This window comes from Eleutherodactylus coqui, chromosome 3 (genome assembly GCF_035609145.1).
Source record: "Eleutherodactylus coqui strain aEleCoq1 chromosome 3, aEleCoq1.hap1, whole genome shotgun sequence".
In the NCBI taxonomy this organism is placed as follows: domain Eukaryota; kingdom Metazoa; phylum Chordata; class Amphibia; order Anura; family Eleutherodactylidae; genus Eleutherodactylus; species Eleutherodactylus coqui.
In genome coordinates, this window is record NC_089839.1 from 88,286,745 (window position 1) to 88,306,762 (window position 20,018).

Here is a 20,018-nt window from a genome sequence, read left to right on the forward strand (position 1 = left end):
TTGCAGTGGCTATCAGCTGGCAGTCAGTACATAATGACAGCAGGATAGCAACAGAGTCGCAATGCCACTGAATGGGCTGTGGATTTTTTATTTTGGACCATCCCTTACTGGGCGATTTTGAAGTGTCCCAGACAACCCTTTTAAAATGCAAAAACAAATGGCTGACGGGTAACATAAAGGTAAAAGCCTTATTACCAGGTCTAATGGACTATGCATTTTCCATTTAAATATTAATACTTGACACTTTTTGTCGTGATTTAAAGATTTCAAGCTCCAATCACATTTGTCCTCTGCCAGACTTTTGGAGATCCATGTTACAAAATACTTGTACCTACTGGACTCTTGCATGTGACATGTAAAACCCAACGTCTCTATAGCTTAATTTACATGCAACCAAACTATGTACTTGATACTGTGAAAACCCTTTTTTTTTCAGTTTTTCATAATTTTAACCAGTTTTGATTTGAGAGGCTAAAAAGGCTTCTGCTTATAAATACTAGTTTCTCCAAAATATTGCTAAAGAGGATTTTGTGTATCTCCCCCTGCATTGTCAATCTTCACCATGCAAATGTGTGGAGACTCCTTTGTGTTACAGGTCCATATTTTTGGTTAGTCCCGTGTGTGTGTGTAGAATGGGGGAAAAAAAATATATAATATATATATCTATCTCATTTATATTTATTTATAATTTCTGGCAGACACATGGTCCAAAACGACAGCCCCAAATCTGGAGAAAAATGTTTTTCAGTCTTTAACTCTGTTTTTTGGCTCCAGAATCGGAACAGAGAAACCGAATTGTGATTGTAGCCCTAAAGGCTGGTGTGAATGGCCCTTTGAAATCTTCTCGGATTTTCATTCTCTTGGTAAACCCAAAAGGGAAAAAAATGTGATTGCATCATATGAGAATAAAATCCCCTATCCTTGCAATTCACAAGTGGTTGTGACCATGTAGACAATAAGGCTCTGCAGGTTCTCTCTCTTCTTACTGTTGATCACAGGAGATCCCAGCAGCCCGGACGCCCTGTGAGGAGTTTTTTTTTTTTTCTTTTGGTGGCCGTTCTTACAAAAAAAGATTGGCCGGATTCACACGAGCATACGTATATTTGTGTGCGCATGAATGTAGCATCTTTGTGGAACAAGCGGTGCCTTTTTTGTGTGCGCATCAGCGTATTTTACTGTACTTTTTGCCCCTGCATTGCATGTTCATTTGTGTGCGGCAAACAAAGATGGGCTGATTGAAATGGCTAATTTCAGATTTGTTCTTTTTCCAACAGAATTCTGCAGTGTTTCACGCATCTTTGTGTATTGCACACACTTGTACCCCTTCCCCCACCCCCATTGAATTCAATGGGGACCTTTGGTAGAACATGCTGCCATTTTTTTGCACGCCACTGAAATGCACACGCAAAATATGGAAATATAAATGAATCCATTGAAATCAATGGGCTGTAGTCTCAGCATATTGTGCGGATAAATTAATTTTGCGTGCGCAGATACGCCTGTGTGAATTTGGCTTAAAGAAAACAACCAATTTAAGGGACGCTAGACTTTATGGGGCTTTGCTACACTCTGTGGAGCTTCCATGCCACCACATGATGTGGCTGTAATAAGTGCCTCCTTTACACCATAGTAGCCACCTAATAAGTCAAGTCTTGCTGTCGGTAATTACCATCACTAGTAATGCAGCAGTAAAGAGTCTGCAATGCATCAACTGCACACTCACCTACAAAGGAAACGTCTTGTGGTCATTACAGAGAAGATGCCTGCTGAGGGCATTCATTCGTGCCTGTGGTTCCCCTCCCACCCACATAAATCTCTGCCATTGGTTTCTAGTAAATGTGTTGATTTGATTTATATAATTTTGATCTATGTCTGCATTCCGTTTTGCATATGATGCAGCAGCAGTAATTGACATGCATTTCATTCTTTCTCCTCTTCCCTCTGTCCACATTAAGTAAAATATATTTTCTTCCCACCCTTAAGTTTCCTTAAGAACTAATGGAAAAGGACACGTTGTAGGTCAACTAGTTAGGTTGGTGGGGATAAACCTTTTCCAGTACAGTACAACATAATTGAAGCTGATCAGACGGGTCAAGTAGCAATTACCAGGTAGACATGGCCATCTGGTTCTCGGTGTCCTGGATAGTCTTTATTATAAATAGAAGACTACATATATAGTGTTGAGCCGCCTTCACATCTGCGCTAGGACCTCTGGACGGAGGTTCTGTTGCTGGTCCAATACAAAATACAGGAAGGAATATCCTCGCATGAAGCACGTTTTCTTCTGGTAAAATGCCGGTCAGCTGAGTGGAAGCTTAACGGACCCCGTTATAGTCAATGGGGTGCGTTCGACAAGGGATTCCCCTTTTCTGCTCCCCAAACAGAGCAGGAAATGGAATCCCAGCCACAGATGTGAAGGCAGCCTTATTTGCTGTGTATGCCTGTATCTGAAGCTCATCACCCCATTTTTGTGGGGAACCAGAAATTGTCTGGGTTAAGAATGGGATGTACTAATTAAAGGAACACTAAACCTAGACATGAATGACAAAAGTAAGCAGGAGATGAGCTTGGCCCCTAGGTTTGTTTCAGGAACATGTCGAAAACCTGAAAACTGACACTCTTGTCTTGTAGAAATCTTAAAGAGAACACATGGGTTAATTTTCTGGTGATCTTTTCTACCTTCGCCGATTGACTCGCTGAAAGGGGCAGAGATTAACGATATGTTTATCTTACTGAAGTCAGGGCAGAAGTTGCCCACAGTGACTCTATAGCCTACTCTGTGCATGCGCTATCCCACAGAGATGAATGGGAGATGGTGCACATAGTGAAGAGTCACTCTGTGTGCGAACGGGGACAGCGCTGGAACAGGGTGCCTGGCGAGTATCAAACATCACACCCTGGAGTCCTCGTTTCCGGACGTCTGAGCCCCATAATGTAGTTTATTTTCTGCATTTGGTGTTCCTTTAACCCTATGTTTCACAACGTCTTCAGTCTTGGGAGACTCCTGGCAGGAAATTTTTAACCGTGGGACAACCCTACCCCAGAAAGGGGGTGTGGTCAGAGGTGTGGCTTGTCACTTTTTTTTATTTTATTTTTTGTAGTAACTCCGGGCACCCAGCGCCCTCTAGTGAGTGCAGCACTGAAGGCCACTTCTGCATCACCTCACCAGCCGTGTTGCGCTCACTATATGCTGCCAAGTTTCCTGGTGAAAGAGGCGCCAACAGCGAGACGAGCTATACCCCTTTAGTACAGTAATTTCCCAGCCTGAGCACTCCTTACCCCTATTCAGTATTATGTGCTGCCTGATTACTAATCACTTTTTTTGCGGATGGCGTGCATGGAAATTTCGTGGCAAATCTGCAACGTGTGGACCCAGGCTGAAGGGGTTTTCCAGCCAGCGCCTTCCAGGATACATCGGGGTCCTAGCTGAAGTACTGCTCCAACCTCTGTGTAGTGGCTGGCGCTCGTAATTGTAGGTGCAGCTCTCACTGAAATTTGTGGGACCCAGCCTGCAATTGGAAGCACCGTGCCTGCCAAGATATACTAATCCGGACGGGCGCTGCCTGGAAAACCCATTTACTGTCAGCTGAGGAATTCCTAGCCTGGAAGTCGCGGCACCTTGTTTGGGAATCGCCGCTTTAACTAAATGCCACCCACACTAGTGACTGTTGATCACTTATGTGACGTTAACATGTACAATGCTTTTATATATTTTTTTATTTTATTTATTCACAGTATTTAACAACTGTTATTCCTTATGAAAAGAAAAATGTCCCCCCTTCTGTCGAAGACCTCCAAATACTAACGAAAAGTAAGTACGAGCAAATGGGAGCAACTTCTGAATGATGGGTGTACCGACTTATTAGCCCCCACCAATTGCAACTTCCACTGGAACCTAAACTGTTACAGATGTATATGGCTGCATGTTCTAGTGCGATAAACCTGTTAATAGTTGGAATTAGTTGCTGTGTGAAGATTAATGATCTAAAGTTAATTTACGCTCTCTTTTCAGTTCTCCATGCGATGAAAGATGACAGTGAGAAAGTACCAACATTGCTAACAGACTACATTTTAAAAGGTAATGCTCCTTTATAAGGATGATCACCTCTTATATAGTGCTTGTATATTACACAGCACTTTCGGTCGCTTGATATTATGGGTTCCGGACGCATTGGTGCTCACAATTTTTAAAGTTGCTTATTAGCATATTTTTATGCCTCTTATGTAATTGCAATACATAAAATATTACATTGCTCTGCCAATACTAATAAAAAAAAAATCTCAAATCTGTTGTGCATGTCCCGTTATGTGTATGCAGGCAGATGCTACAGCCAGCCAGTTATTTTTTGGGGGGGAGAGTATTTTAGATTTTTAGTTTTGGACAGTCCCGCAGTAACTCCATAGAACTAACATGCCCATACTATATTGTCTAGAAGACATTGACCAGATCATTTTTAGACTAGCTTTCTCTTAGAATTGGCCTTAACCACAGTTTAGAATTCTCTATGGAACTGCAATAGTACACTTTTTTTATAATACTTTTTAGAACAAATGGAAGGAGATCCTTCTTCTAGATTTACCTAGCGCAGCAGATCTTCTCATTCTGTCATCTCTTTCTAAACTGCTTTGTGACAGGCTGTCTCGTTTCTCTGCTCTCGTTAAAGAAGAAGAATGCATAATTAAACAAAAGAAAACCTATATCTAAAGATGTTAACACTCTGACTTCCGTTCTATCTGGATGATATAAATAAACCTACATCTCTGGGCTATATAATGTATATATGTACACAGTTTTTAGTGTATGACAAAAAGTAGAACTTTCTGAGCAATTGCCATGCACTGAGCTGCATACATATAGGCATTATATAGCCTGGAGATGACGTAGGTTTATACATACAACTGTGTCTGTGCATGACATGTCCAAATCCGATTGGATCTCATTTGGATTAATATAAACTTTTATTGATATATAGATATCCATATCAGATAAATGGATATGTCCTGCACAGACACAGTTGTGGGTACAGCATGGTCACCTGCGCGGTCAGTCAAGTTATCCTATAGTATGAAACACCACTTCTAAAGATCACAGCTCGTGATCCGCGTTCATCTAAACTCATCAAAGGGGTATTCCCTTCTTATTTAGGCCCGGCTCACATGGCTGTATGCATAAAACACTGTTGGGGTCACTCAGGGTTTTACCACTGTGAAGCCGGCCTATTGTCGCATATGGCAGCGATACGGTACTGCGCATGACAATGTATCTCCGGTGTTGTTGATTAGCAATGGTGTGTATATGCGCCACTCATACTCAATTTAATTGCATATGGGTGGCGTTTATTATGCAGCCATAGAGAACATTGCCTCTCGCACGTGTAATACGCAGCGAAATAGAACATGCTGTGTTCTGTCTTGCACTCACGTGTTAGACAATTCTTATACTTCAAATGTGAGCAAACCAGCGAAAGGCTATGTATTTGCTTGCCTACGAATTACCGCCTATTACATGCGCGTAATACGCGGTAATCTTGCACTCGGGTGAGCCCAGCCTTATTCAGTCTATCGCTGGTATATACCATAACTTTATAATCTGTAAGGGTCGGACCTCTGGGATCACCACCTATCCTAATACCGAAGGGGCCACAGCTCTTGTGTAGCCCATTGCCTTATGATCAGTTGAGGTTCAACCTCTGGGATCCTGAGAGGGAAAGGGCTGCAGTGCCGGTTTAGTGCAGTACTTTCACAGTTTTTCCTCTGTACATGGATGCTCCTAGTCATACACTATGCGTAAGAATTGCAGTACCCTGCACGGTTGGGAGGGAAATCAAATGAGGGGGCAGCAGCGCTACACCAGCCCTGCAGCCGCTTCATGCTCTGGTTCGGTGAGGATCCAGAGATTGGACCTCCACCAGTCATAAAATAATGGCATATCCTAGTGATATGTTACCCTGTTTCCCCGAAAATAAGACGCGTCTTATATTAATTTTTGCTCCCAAATATGCGCTACGTCTTATTTTCAGGGGTAGTCTTATTTTTCAATGAGGAAGAATTCCCATTTATTGTTTAACAAAAAAAATGAACATTTATTACCGTATATACTGCACAGTACCGTAGTTGTCACCACAAACCAATATAGCTAGACAAACTGTGAAAACAAAGCAAAAATTACTCAATGACAGTCATGTCATCTTCTGGCACAGAAAATTTGCCTGGCTCACATACAGGGCCACAAAAAATAAGGGCTGTAAAGTACCTGGCTCCCACACACTGTCTGGAGACTGTAATGCTCACCCCCTAAGGCTGGAAATACACTCTGAGAACCCAGCCTTAAGAATCACACATATGGTTGCCTGACTCGCACACAGAGCCATAAAAAAAATAAGGGCTGTATTTAGTAACGTACCTGTCTGCAGACAGAAGTTCCTGTACCACTTGTAAGCAGGGATGGTATTGCAGCTTCCGGCCACCAGGGGGAGCTCATCACAGCAGACGTGTACAGCAGGAACAGAACATACAGTATGGACTTTTCCAGCCAGCAAGGGGAGCTCACAACAGCACACTCATACAGCACAGGAGGAGGTAGGAGACAACGGGGATGGCAGCAGGGGACAGGCCTCTCGACTTGCCTGCACACTTTAGTATGCCTTACTATGGGGGTGTGCCTTATATTTGCGATTTCTGCAAATTTCTTAATGTGTCTTATTTTCGGGGAAACACGGTATTACTATATAAGATGGGAATACCCCTTTAGTACAGTCGTTCTCAGCCAGAGCACTTTTTTTTACTTCTAGTCAGTGCTATGTCCTACCTGACCACTCCTGATTGCTTCGCCTGCTCCTTCTAAGTATGTTTGAGCAGGATGACAAGTTTGCTGTCCCTCATGTGATGGCTTTCAGTTACTGGCTTATGGGGAACACCCGATTGCATTCTGTAACCCCTGATTTGTAAGCTCTTCTGTTAGAAACCTTCCATCCACCTCTGGAGTGTTGGCATTTCTTCCTTATTTAGATGCAACATGTACGGTTTGTATTCATTCATCGTTTTAGCTACTAGATGAGACATCTGGATCTGGATGCCACGTGGAGATTGTTTGCAGATCCCTCTACTGTATAATCAAGGCTCGGAGGAGTAACTCGCTTCTTGCTGTGTTATAGAAACATAACCAATGTGGCCCATGTGATAGCAGCTAGCTAGAAGACATACCGATAATATCCTGCTAGAAAACCTCTATCCTATTAACTGTAGAGGGGAAAATCCTGTATGAACACCCCAGTTTGCATGTTTTAGTGCCAAACAATTAGAACTTTTTTATGCCTCAGTAGAAAAAAAAAGTTGGGCTCAAGCAATTTTTTTAAGTGGACCAGTTCCCTGTCTTCTGACCTTTCCTCAGTTCTGGCTTTAAAACTATTACCTTTTTTGGCTTACTGTTCTGGGGCGGCTATTTCACAGGACAGACTTATTGATACTCTAATATCTTCTATATCCTATGCCTTAGAAGCATTAAATTAGCAGATCTGTGAGGTCCATCAACTGGAAACACCAATGATATCTAATGGTTGTCCTCTTACATTATGATGCATGCTTGAACACTTATCCAACATGGATGTGAGATCAAGAAATGGTTATGTACTGTCTTTGTATCTTCTTGAGCTTTTAATGGAGGGGAACCAAACAGTCATTTTTCTAGGGAGGCTAGACCCAACCATTGGACCACCACGGTCTGCGTCTTGTGGCATATCACTTTAGAACACTCTTCATGTTCCCTTGATATTACAATGCTGTAAGTGGTCTCATTAATAAGTAGCAAGAAAAGATTTATACTATATTTTTTTTTTTTTTTTGCTTTCATTAGGTTTAGGAAAAAAAAAAAACAATGCATATGGCCACAAAACATTTCTATTTTTTTCCCCCCTTTCCGTTGTCCTTCCAGAGAACTAGAGATTGCTCACTTGGCAACTTTCCTTTTGAAGTTTCTTGCATTTAAGGCTGCCTGTCAACGGGGAATTTTCATTGCGTTCCCCGCTGCGATGATCCGTCCGCAGGGGACGCAGTGAACGCTTTCCATGGAAAGCGCAGGCCCCCTGTCCATGAGTGGAGAATCATAGCGATTTCTCGCTCACGAGCGGCAAATCGCAGCATGCCGCAATTCTCTGCAGTGAGCCTATCTGTCAGATAGGCTTATGCGGAGAACTGTTATCTAGCTCCTGCTCCCCGGCGTCGGAGATCCGCCACGGGATATCGCTATGTCCGAGGACAGGCAGCCTAAGTCTCAAGCGTATTATGTAGTACCCCTATCTGTAGTCTCTAAAGTACATGGAGGCAAAACAGGATAAGCATCTGCACTCACTAATTTAGTCGTCTTAGGACTCAAGATGTGTAATTTCGAGTAATGAAATTCCCTTTTAATGTGAGCCATCTCTAATATATAAAAAAGTTGTCTAGAGGAATGTTCTGTATAGTAAGTTAATCTAAAAAGTTGTATCAAGGATGTATCCCCACCACACACACAAGGACACTGCACCTGTATGTATGTTTCTCACCTTTCTGTATGTTCTTCTGTCTGTTTCACCTGACTTCTCTTGTTTTTGTGTTGTGCTAGCCCTGGTGTAATACTGGATGGCTATGAGGTTTGTTAAGGTGTGTTACTGAGATTGTGAAGAGCATGTCTTTAACTCTTGGTTTATGCTGCCTTTCTAATATCGCCCATGGAATCTAAATCTGATCATAAATAGACCAACTTTGCATCTTTTCATTGGGCGATATTACATATCTTTATCAATCGGAGACATGAAAACCATATAACATGATCTTTCCCTTAGCCACCAAGACTGTAAGTCAACGGCCCCTGTATGGCAGTAGTATAAGGATCTTACCCGTTCTGTTACACCAAAAATCTGTTTTTCAGAATTTTTGTTGTATCAGTAAAATTAGAAGCCATTTTTATGGGTCAAATGCCTCAATCAGTTCGCAAAAAAAAAAAAGATAATTGTATTGGTAGTGACCACAGAGTCAATGTAAAAGACATGTCCTTGATCAAGGTGGTCGTGTGTAGTAGTAGAGTGGTGCAGTAGGTAAGTGTTTAGTGTCTTCTGTGTTATAACTGTTCATTTATTGGAATATTCACGTTTGCGTACACTTTTGTGTAATTCTGCTGTCTGTTCCCGTTGCAGTTTTGTGTCCTACCTAATGGTTCCTGGCTCCCAAGGAGGTCGTCATTTGTGTATAAGATGCATTTCCCCTGGATCACCTAGAAGTTCCGCTTCGTCAGCAGACCTAGTAGCTGAATCTGCGTTCATCAGCATTCTATTTCTATACGTCGATTGGTATTTTCAGCATGTTGATATAAGTAACCAGCTGTTCATGTTTTCTGTGATTAGCAAGTATTATAAGATCTCTATTGTAATGGTGCAGAATACAAGGGGACCCGTTCCTCCCCCAATCAGGGCATGCTCTTCCTAAAATAGTCCAACGTGCGACTTGAGAGTAGAACAAATGTACAGTTTTAGCCTGTTTTTATGTGTTGAATTCTATTTTTACAGTAAATACATGCAAAAACAAAAAAGTCACTTAACGGTTTTAAGATGGAAAGACGGACATTTCTACTGGTCATTGGTTTACCGAATAGAGATCGTGATAGTCCAGCGGTTCAATGCAGCAATATAGTGTATTTAATCTTATTGTACAAAAGGGATCGAATGCTAATTGCACTGATAACATATTTTTCTCAGTATTTTTTCGCACTTAAATAGTACCATTTGAAAACGCTACAGAAGAAAGTCTCAATAGTTCTACTAATCCAGGATGGGATACATTTGTAACTGTAGATATATTTACTTATTTTTTTTCTTGCTGTGTGATGGCCTTCGTCTTTAAAGTGAAGCTATATCATTGATTGATTAATATTGGCTTCATTGTCAGGCAGTGCAAATTCACATTAGTTTTGTAGACTTGGTGGATTCTAGACTGGACAGGGGTTTACAAAAATTCTGCATGAATATCATCACACTGTGGATTTTCAGATCCGCAACCTGCTCATTCTGTGGTGAAAATGCTGCAGGTTTTCAGTGTGTTTCACCCTTTGCAATACATGGCGTGAAATCTGTAACAAAATCCACATGCAGCCATTATCTACCGCTTCTCAACCAGGCCTTGTAGTCTTATTACCCTAAAAATATCTCGCCTGTGCATTGGTCATTCATGTTTTAATGAGTCAGCCTGCCAAGAGTAGATTTTTAAAGCACACTAGATTTTACATTTGCTGACACTGTTGCCAGTGGTGATGCAGAGGTGTTTTTTTTTGTCTTTTTTTAAAGGTGTTTTCCAGGGCTAAACTATTAGTAACTCAGGATAGGTCATCAATACAACGGGTATCTGCAGCTTGGGGTCCCTGTTGATCAGCGGATTGATGTGACAGCAACACTTAGTTGAGTGTTGTGGCCGCTTTAGTCCACACTGGGCACAGTGCCGTACATTGTATAGCGACTCAGTCCCAGTCACTTGAGTGGGACTAAACTGCTCTTGGGCCATGTGACCAATGAACACAACATCACATGCCTGAGAAGAGGCTGCGTAGTGCCCAATTCAGCCAACTGTTTGGTATGGATCCCGAGCGACGGACGCCTGCCGAACAACTATTGATGACCTCTCCTGAGGATAGGTGATCAGTAGTTTAGTCCTGGAACACCTATGTGAATTGCGCATTGTTAATTTAATCTAGTGTGTCTTTTAAACAGAGTTTGAAATTATGTATGGGAATAGTTCAATCTTGGCCACTTCCCATCACAGCACTGACTATTCAAGTCCTGTTAGACTTGACCGCTTTCTACAAGGACTTTAATAAGTCTTCCTGCCCCCCTCCCCTCTCCCCGTCCCTTTCACATCATTCCAATATTCCTCCCTATCTTTGTCATCAGCCTTCAGAATTGCCTAATAATCCTCAAAACAATAGACTTTGTTTCTGGCCTATGTTCACCATGATTTAAAACTTAGACATTATACTTAATCAATACTTAACGCTGACTTTTATGGCCCCCCAAATCTCCAGCTCATCCGACAGAAAACAAGGCCTTAAATGGCGCAATATACAATAAAAATAGAAAAGTCGAGAGAATGTGCGAAGGAAAAATGATTGGTGGTCCCTCCAGAGGTTAAGCGTTCCATTTGCATTAAAGGGTTTTTTTGGTCAGAAAATAGAAATTCTGCAAATGCCGAGATCTAGGAGGTACAGCTAAGTAGCGGCAACTTGTGCCCTTTTTATCTGCCACTCTGGACCCTCTTAATCGTCCTGTGCAGATGCTAGTCTGCCGCCATGTTTACATGCATCACTTCCACAGTAAACACAATAGACTTACCTACACCTTCCAGCATGCATAGAGCTTGTCTCCCACGTAGCGCTGTAGCTCCGCCCACAGCTCACAGGTCCTACAACTTACCAGCACCAACCTCCCTCTTACTCAGTACCAGAGAGCCTGCTGAAGCAGACAGACAGGAGCTTCCGGCACTCTGAACTGTACATGAGCAATACAGTACAGTGCCTCCACTCCTGTCCTCCCATCATGCACTGCTCACAGGATGTAGGAGGCTATGGACAGGGGAGGAAGTAGTAAATGTGGACAAGATGTTGGAGGAAGTGGAGGGTTATGTAACATAGAAGATAAAGTGGCTAGACCGGGTACAGTGAACCTGTTACAGAATGACGTATTGTGGTGATGTACATTAGATCGTAAAATGTTAGCAGTTTGGTACTTATTGGATGTTGGCAACAGTCGTCCCTCCATTCGTACTTCTCTGCCTAGGAAGTCACCAAGCAATTTGTATGCATGTCTATACACTCCCACTAAATCGGTGATATTTAGATGTATAGAAGCTCCTTAATGTTATGTTTGAGGTGAAAGGTAGTGTCAGGAGTTGGAGAATCTAGAAGACCAGAGCATGCACAGTTCTTCCATTCCCCGGCTCCTCGTGCCTGTATATACTTGGTTGCATTTTATTAAAGTCAGCTTTTTTTCACAAAGCGTGCCCCCTCTTCCTTTATGGACTCTATGTGGTACTGCAGCTCACATTGATTCAAGCAAAAGGGTGACCTGCGATGCCCCACTGCCTACCATGTTTTACTTCCTTCGTAAAGAACACTAGGGTAGACCATTACACTACTTAATAGTAGAGAACCAAAAAATGCCTTCAATTTACAGTGTTATGTACAAAATACTCTAATGAATATAAATGGGAGGGGGGTTGGTGGCTGCATGTTGGTTACCCATAACTTGCACCACCATTGTTCAAAAGCACTTAAAGGTATTTAAAGGGTTTTTTCGTCCTCATGGTCACAGATGTGAAATATGTATTTTCACTTGCTATTAAACGGCTTTCTGAAATTATAAAAAAAAGTTGCAGAGATAAGTGACTAAAATAAAGTGAGGGGAACTCTTAAGTGTCCCCGCTGTCAAACTCCCGTGCCATTTACATGCTGTTCGTTTGTTCTTAACCACTCGATCCCATAACTGTCCTCAGTGGGGATGTGCTTTTAAGGCAGAAATCATAGCTAATAAATAGCGATTGACTACCGCAGGAGATTCCAGTAGAGGACTAGTTCGCTGGAGCAGGTCATTTGAAAAGTGAGTTCATTTTCCCCCCATTACCCCTTTGCCACTTTTCTGCTCCCTTTGCCATTTTTTCATTTTGTCTCCTGGACAACTCCTTTAAACTGTTCACTGTTGATGACCTATTTCAAGGATATGTCATTAATAGTTGATTGATGGGTGCCTGTCTTGGATCTCCACCAATTAGCTAATGGCAGGGCCCATTGTCAGTCCTGGAGTGGCCTAGTTATGCTACCTCATGTACAGCTCCCATTGAATTCAATGGTAATGACACCTGCCGTACCAAACCAGGCCTCTGCAACATGGATAGCACTATCTGCACTGATGGTGGGCACGGCGATCAGCTGTTGATGACCTATAACAATGTGTTAATCCCATCTCTGTTTATTTTACTGTATAAAACTAAAGCAGGGAGTTATTTGCAAATATCTGCATTTATCACTTTAAATTGAGTTGGCATGTCAGGGTTAAAGGTACACCCAGACAAATCTGATAGATGTTATGCTTAGGGCAGGGTCCGGACATTACATGGGGTTTCTCTCTTTGAATCTTTTCTTTTTTTTTTTGCCATGCTCCATGCAGTCAGTCCTTGAACTAGACAAAATACAGGATTAGTTTTGCCCCGGGTGGTGTTTTTCCATTTTTTTTTATTTTTTCCCTCAACTGATGCTCTATTGTATTCTGCTGCTTCTTCCAGTTCCACGTTTTCTAAAATACAGGGTGATTCTGTTGCTAGAAAACCCAAACATTCCTCAATAATTTGATGCCAATTTTCATAAAGAACAGCATAAAAAATTTAAGAAACAAAAATGTAATAAAAAGCGAACAAAAAGTAATGTGCTCAAAAATGGTACTAATAGAAATCACAGATCATCCCGCAAAAGTGAGCCCTCACACAGCCTCACCTACGGAAAAAGTAAAAAAAAGTTATGGCAGTCAGAAGATGGTGACAGAAAATATACAGATATATATTTTTTAAAGATTTTATTTTTTTTTAAATGGTACTGCATAAAAATAAATAAATTGTCATTGTGATCATACTGATCCACAGAATTAAAGTTGTGACATTTTTACTGCGGTGTGTGCAGCATAAAAATATTCCCCAAAGATGGCAAATTTACAGATCGCAAGTGTAGTCATGAGAAAGACATTTGATTGAAAAACAGACAAAAAATACATTTTCTCACTAAACTTAAGACATAACAATTAGATATGTTTTCATGAGAATCGCTGCACTAGTGATGCTGGCTGCACGTCTAGAAAATTCATATCTCAATTTGTAAAAGAGAATTGGGCTAAAGGGCATGAGATGCTGAAAGGAGACACTAGTTAGTTTGCAAAGAGAATTAATCTGAAGCTTATAAGATGGCTGACTGGAGACAAGATGGACAGGTAAAACCAGGATCTTAGAATTTTTTAGTATATGTGCTGCCAAAGCAAGCACATGCTGTTCAACTGAGTGTATTTGTTGAACACGAAGGCTGGCTCCACATGGACGACATATTTGCACATGCAAACCTCACATGCACAATACGCAGAGAATAGAACCCATTGAATATGATGGCTTAATGCACTTGCGGATATTTTGGCACACATTTCGGACGCGCAAAAAAAAACATGCTTTATCTTTCTGCTCATTTGTGCACCAAAAGTCCCCATAGAAGTCAATGGTGATGCGCATAATTCATGCACAAAACACTAGGTGATGTGTTAAACACGGCGTAATTGCGCAAAAAAGGGTACATTTGACGAATTAACAATTTTAATCAGTGTGTGCCGCATGCAAAACATGCCTTGCGATCAAAGTACTGTGAAATACGCCAACATGTGCACAAAAAAGCCTCGTTCATAGCGCAAAAAGCTGCATTAAGGTGTACGCAATTGCCCATAGGTCTGTGTGAAGCCGGCCTGGACACCTGTTTGGCAGCCTCTGTCACAGGTACAGTCCACTTTGTTGAGAGGTATGAAGGTTCAGTAGATAGCGGGGAGATTTATGAAACGGTCTACAACACACTGTCTGTAGCAACAAATCACACAGCTTGGCTTGCATTCCTTATAGTAGTCTTGAAAAATGAAAGGTGCTCTCTGATTGGGTGCTATGGGCATAAAAGACCGTTTTGGATTTCAGACAGTTTTCATAGATCTGCTCCATAAACTTGGTCCATATCAATTTTTATAGAGAACCAGACAAAAACGTTAAAAAAATATTAAGGAATGTTTGTGTTTCCAACGAGACAATCGCCCTGTATAATGCAAATGGGATTCATACTGAGGAAGATGCATCATTACAAAAACTGCACCAAAAAGTTTACTAAATGTGTTGCTCTGCTGTTTTTGTTTTCTTTAGGCAATTTTTGGGGATCAAGTTTTTTTGTTTTTTTAAAAGATTTTTATATAGTAGGTGCTTCTCAAAGAGTAGCAGAAATCTGCAGCCTTTATGGGGGGGAGGGGGGGTCAACTTAGAGATACTCGCGGGCATCATCGTAGATGAGCTCTTGTGTGCATTTTGTAGAATGCAATACCCTCTATAGAGCGTATAGAACACAACTATTAGTATCCTAAGTGGATCGACATGTAAGCAATTCCTTTATAGGATTCTAAATCGGGTGATAAACCTAAAAGCAGGAAAACCTATTAGTTTAATTGGATATTGAGATCTTGAGTTTGACATTCATGGCGCTTTTCCAATCTCATTGTCTAATGGTAAGCTGGCGTTTCATACGGAAGGTTTATATTCAGAAGGCTGTACTTCACGTTTTATCAGTTTGGTCTACTTTGCATTATAGACATGTTTCCTGTCCTCTAGTGTGAGGGAACACAGGCTAATGAATTATATTATCGGCAAATCCCTTATATACTCTCACTAAAGCAATCAACCAGAGCACAGCAGCCAATAATTTCTTGACTGGCTCCAAAGGGACTTTATTTTCCTACAGCGCTCTCCAGCTACAGAGCGCTCCTCCAGGGCCAATTCTTGTTATCAGAGTAGACTAGGGAATTTTAGATATTGCAGATCTGTTATATTAACCACTACTGGGCCAGAGAAGTTATAAAAGATAGCTCCGCTTACACAAAGCACGCAAACCCTGGCTGGTAACGGCATTATTCAGCTAGCCCTTCTAGCTTTGTCATTTTCGCAATAAAACACTACTTCTGTATATACGGAATTACTCCTTGTGACTCTAGCTTTTGTGTTACATGTAAGGACAGTATAGTTACATATGGAAACAACAAGACAAGCAAAAGGAAAGTTTGTTTTTGTTTTCTTTTTTTTTTTTTTTTTTTTTAGTGGTTGTCCAGGACATTAATGAAAGTATGAAGTGCAGTTAAATAGCAAAGTAAGCATCACTTGTAAGTCCCCCTCTGTTCCAGTGAGCCCACTTAGTTTTGTCCTGGAGTGAAATTGCAGCTTACTCGCACGTCAACTCTGCAGCCAGTCACTGCCTCAGGCCTGTTGAGGATATTGATTAGCTGCAGCGGTCATGTGCGAGTAGTCACAATGTCATCCCTGAAGGACAGAACCTGAGACCAGTGGGACTATAGGAGACGCAATGGATTCTCCAGATGAGTAATACTTATTTTATCATGTACTCCCGAGAGGTAGCATAGTATGTTAGGCTGAACTGGGTGGACATATGGCTTTTTTTTACCTATTACCCCCAACCCCCTCAATGTTGATCCAGAGGAAGCAAAAAAAAAAAACCCAATGAGGTTGAAGCCAATTTTCCTCATTTAGGGGAAAAAAGTCCTCCCCGACTCCAAGTCTGGCAATCGGGATAATCCCCAGATCACGGCCCTTCTTCAGTTATTAATTTATAACATTGTATCGCTCAAGAAAGATGTCCAGGCCCCTCTTGAGCTCTTTAATCGAATTTGCCATCACCATGTCCTCGGGCAGAAAGTGTCATAGTCTTACTGTTCTTATAGTAAAGAACACCCTTTTATGTCGGTGTAGAAACCTTCTTTTCTCTAGACGTAGAGGATGCCCTCACTTTTTATTTTACGCAGAGCCCAGCTGTCCTAATGACAAAACCTCTTTTAAGATGCAAAATTTGGCGAGGTATTAATTTTAGTATTCAAAAAAAATTACGCTAATAGATTTAGATGTAAAGGAAACCTATGTGTGTATTAGGAACTGATATCCTAAAATGCTACAGACATTTTATAAGCCATCTCTTAATTTTACCAATTTACCATGGAAGAAGATAGTTGTAGCTGTGGCCAGCATCACCATCGACTACTGCCCCCATCAGGCTGGTCTTTGCTCTGTTATATGGTTCCATCTGCTATGTAGTGATTACCTTTAAGGAAATCATGCTAGAATTCTGCTTCCCAGGTTATGTCCATTATGATGACCATCACACGTAGAACTACCAATACAACTTAAAATCAGAAGGGGTATTGTAGGATATAAAATACGGCAGTACATTGTTTTGTAAAGGGAATAATTATGTTCATTAGTCTTGTAAATAAATGCATGTTTACAAATGGAATAATTCTGCTGTGATAATATATTTCAGTAGGGGTCTTTGTTGGCAGTCCAACCAGATACCCCATATGTAGGCTTTTACTGTGCAATAATCTACCGAATTCTTATACCGGCTATGCTGTGTACGGCTAGTATGAGGTCCCCATGTAAATGGGATTAGAAATGGTTTTATTAGTATGACGTTTATCTCACCCGTTCTACATAAAACATTTGGTGCCAGTCATACATGGGGCCTACTTTGGAGATTTCTTGATTTGTAAAACAGTGTTATTTGCTGACATCCAGTAAAAGGGATCTGTCAGCTAGCCTTATGCTCTCTAGGTAACTGACCCACTGAGTCCGGGGATGTAAGTTTTACTCGTGTTCCCCGATGTCAGCGCGCAAACCGTCCGCTGCAGTTCATTGAGTGCAATGCTAAGTAGTCCTCCCATTCTAGTTTAGACTGGAAGGACTACCTAGCATGCTGCTCAATGCACTTCCGCGTCCGGTTTCGGCGCTGACAACGGGAGAACAGTGGGGAGGGTAAACAAAAAAATTTTCATCAGTTAAAGTGCAATCAATTGGAGCTGTGCCTGTAATTACAAGTCTAGCTCCCATTGATTGCAATGAGAGGTGCGCTTGCAATTACGAGCCAACCGCTACACAGGGGTGGGAGAAATGCATCCACTTCAACCTCGATGTATCCCGGCGGCCGCTTCCTGGATAACCCCTTTAATGTTGGGCTTATAGGGCTCAAAGCAGCTGACAAAATCGTTAACCACAAGTCCATGGTGTGTAAATCGCACATACTGGAGGAACCTTAAGGGCTATGGACACATTCTTTGAATCACATTTGTGCTGTTTTTTTCCCCCTTTTTTGTTCCAATTAAAATTTAAAAAAAATTGCTTTGTTTGGCTTCAGCAGCTTGCATGTATTCTAATACACAGTATGCTGCTGCCTTCTGTTTTCAGGCTATTCCGACAGATTGGCTTTCCAACAGCTTGGTCTTAATTTGATCGGAATACAGGTTTAAGAGAGTTTGCAGACCGAGGCATTGGAAAACCCATCTGACAAAATGTGCTCACAAATGGCATGCAGCAGCTTACTATGTATTGGAATGCATGCAAACTGCTGGAGCCAAACAAGGGAAAACTTTTAATTAAACCTAATTAGAAATTATACTTTTTTCATATATTTTGCAAAAAAAAAATAAATCGATAATAAAAATGTTTGAAGGGTGTCCATAGTCTTTAAAAAGAAGCAAAGAGCTAAAGCGCACTATATTGTTAAAGCAGCCCTTAGCGCATTGTGTTGGGGTGGTGCATGACACAAGGATCATCTGCCCATAGGCACTGCCGCACTAGCTAATACCAGAAATGGTCCATTTTAATAATCTGGAGCACATTCTGCCTCCGTTTCGCCGTATACTACGGATTCTAAATGGTCTTCAATTATCTACGACAAAAAGCTGAATTGACTAAAACTTTCATATTCCTCTTGCAGCAGATTTTTTGCACATGTCCTATGTCTGCGAATGCTGCTTGAAAATGGCTATACACATGGTGGGATGACATTTCATTGGGGTCTTGTTCTCAGAACCCTAGGGTGACACAGTGGGTGGATAGAATTACAGTGGGACTTTCCACCCTTTAGCTTTTATTTGAAGAGCTCGGTAGGTCCTGTGCATATGCAGCAGTGTAAAATGTTGACCCTTGTACAGCTATTCCATGGGTGGTTTCACATCTGCGCTTGTACCTCCGGCCTGCTGAGCAGAAATGGAACAGACCCCATTATAGTTAATGGGGTCCATTCGGTTCCATCATAAGATGAACCTGTTTGGCCAGTGGATTCCACTTTCCTGCTTCCTAAATGGAGCAGAAAACCGGAACTCCCGCCGCAGATGTGAAAGCAGCCTAAGGCAGCATGTTGGGTGCATTAACCATGTTCCACCAACACTGTTTAGCTCCGTATCATCAGTACGTCCCGCTGGGACAACATACAGTTTTTGTTTTCTGCAGATTTAATTGAACATGGCAAACATTATCTTGTGAGTGTTGTACCCATCGGATGGGTGTAAATAACAAGGATTTTGTATGCTGTTACCTGGTTTTTAATGTATCATTTGTCTCCATTTTGTAACCTACATCTGATGCTAATACTTTATCTTAATTCTGTGTATTTTTGGTGAGTTTTATTTTTCCTTCATGGAGCACAAAGCAAAACCAAAATAAATTCAGAATAAATGTGCATCTGTCTCTGAGAATTTTTTTTTACTCTTTACAAGTAACCTTTTATATTCCTTTTCCCTTGACCATCCTGAATATTTGACAGTTCAGCATCCATCAGAAATGTCAGTGTACGTATATGTTATAGTATGGTGCATTGTGTCCACTTGTTCCTCTTTGATGAGAAATATCCTATATTTTTGAGTTACACACCAAGTAATGATTTTGTTACAATGTTCTATAGAGATCAGAAAGCTAAAGTTTAGAAGTAACTTCTCACACAGTCTACTAAAAGCGATAGTGTTGTTATGATGTTTAGTAAAGGATCAATACTGGTGTCTGTCCTCCCTGAACCACAGTGTTAGGTTCTCTGGGAAACCAGTCAGGTGTTTGAAAAGGACACCTCAGCACTCCGACACAGGCATACATTCACGATGGAGGGAGCTACTAGGAGCATGTTGTATTTTGGACTCTTCATCCTTGTACCTTGGAGCCTCGTAAATGGGGAACTAGGCACCCCTGTAAGGGGAACATTTCCTAAAGATGCTTTTCATAACAAGACAATCATCACGGACCACCAGTAAGTTAGTCCATGACTTGCAAGTCTCTGACTGTCCCTCACATCTTGTAGAGGTATAGCTAGTCTGCAGAGTTGGGTTGCTTTCACATCTGCGCTTGGGGGTTCAGTTTTCTTGATCCATTAGGGGAGCAGGAAAGTCGAAACC

The 20,018-nt window shown here is 41.4% G+C and overlaps 1 protein-coding gene across 1 annotated transcript in view; it reads left to right on the plus strand.

Annotated features, from left to right (window-relative positions):
- FEZ2 (fasciculation and elongation protein zeta 2) overlaps positions 1–19,315 on the plus strand; it is a 67,031-nt gene extending 47,716 nt beyond the window's left edge. The window contains exons 6-8 of the mRNA XM_066595842.1: positions 3,736–3,811; positions 4,013–4,078; positions 9,171–19,315. Of these exons, the coding sequence (XP_066451939.1) occupies positions 3,736–3,811; positions 4,013–4,078; positions 9,171–9,187 (159 nt within the window). The 3' untranslated portion in view covers positions 9,188–19,315. The remainder of the gene's footprint in view (positions 1–3,735; positions 3,812–4,012; positions 4,079–9,170) is intronic.
- Positions 19,316–20,018: the final 703 nt, after the last annotated feature.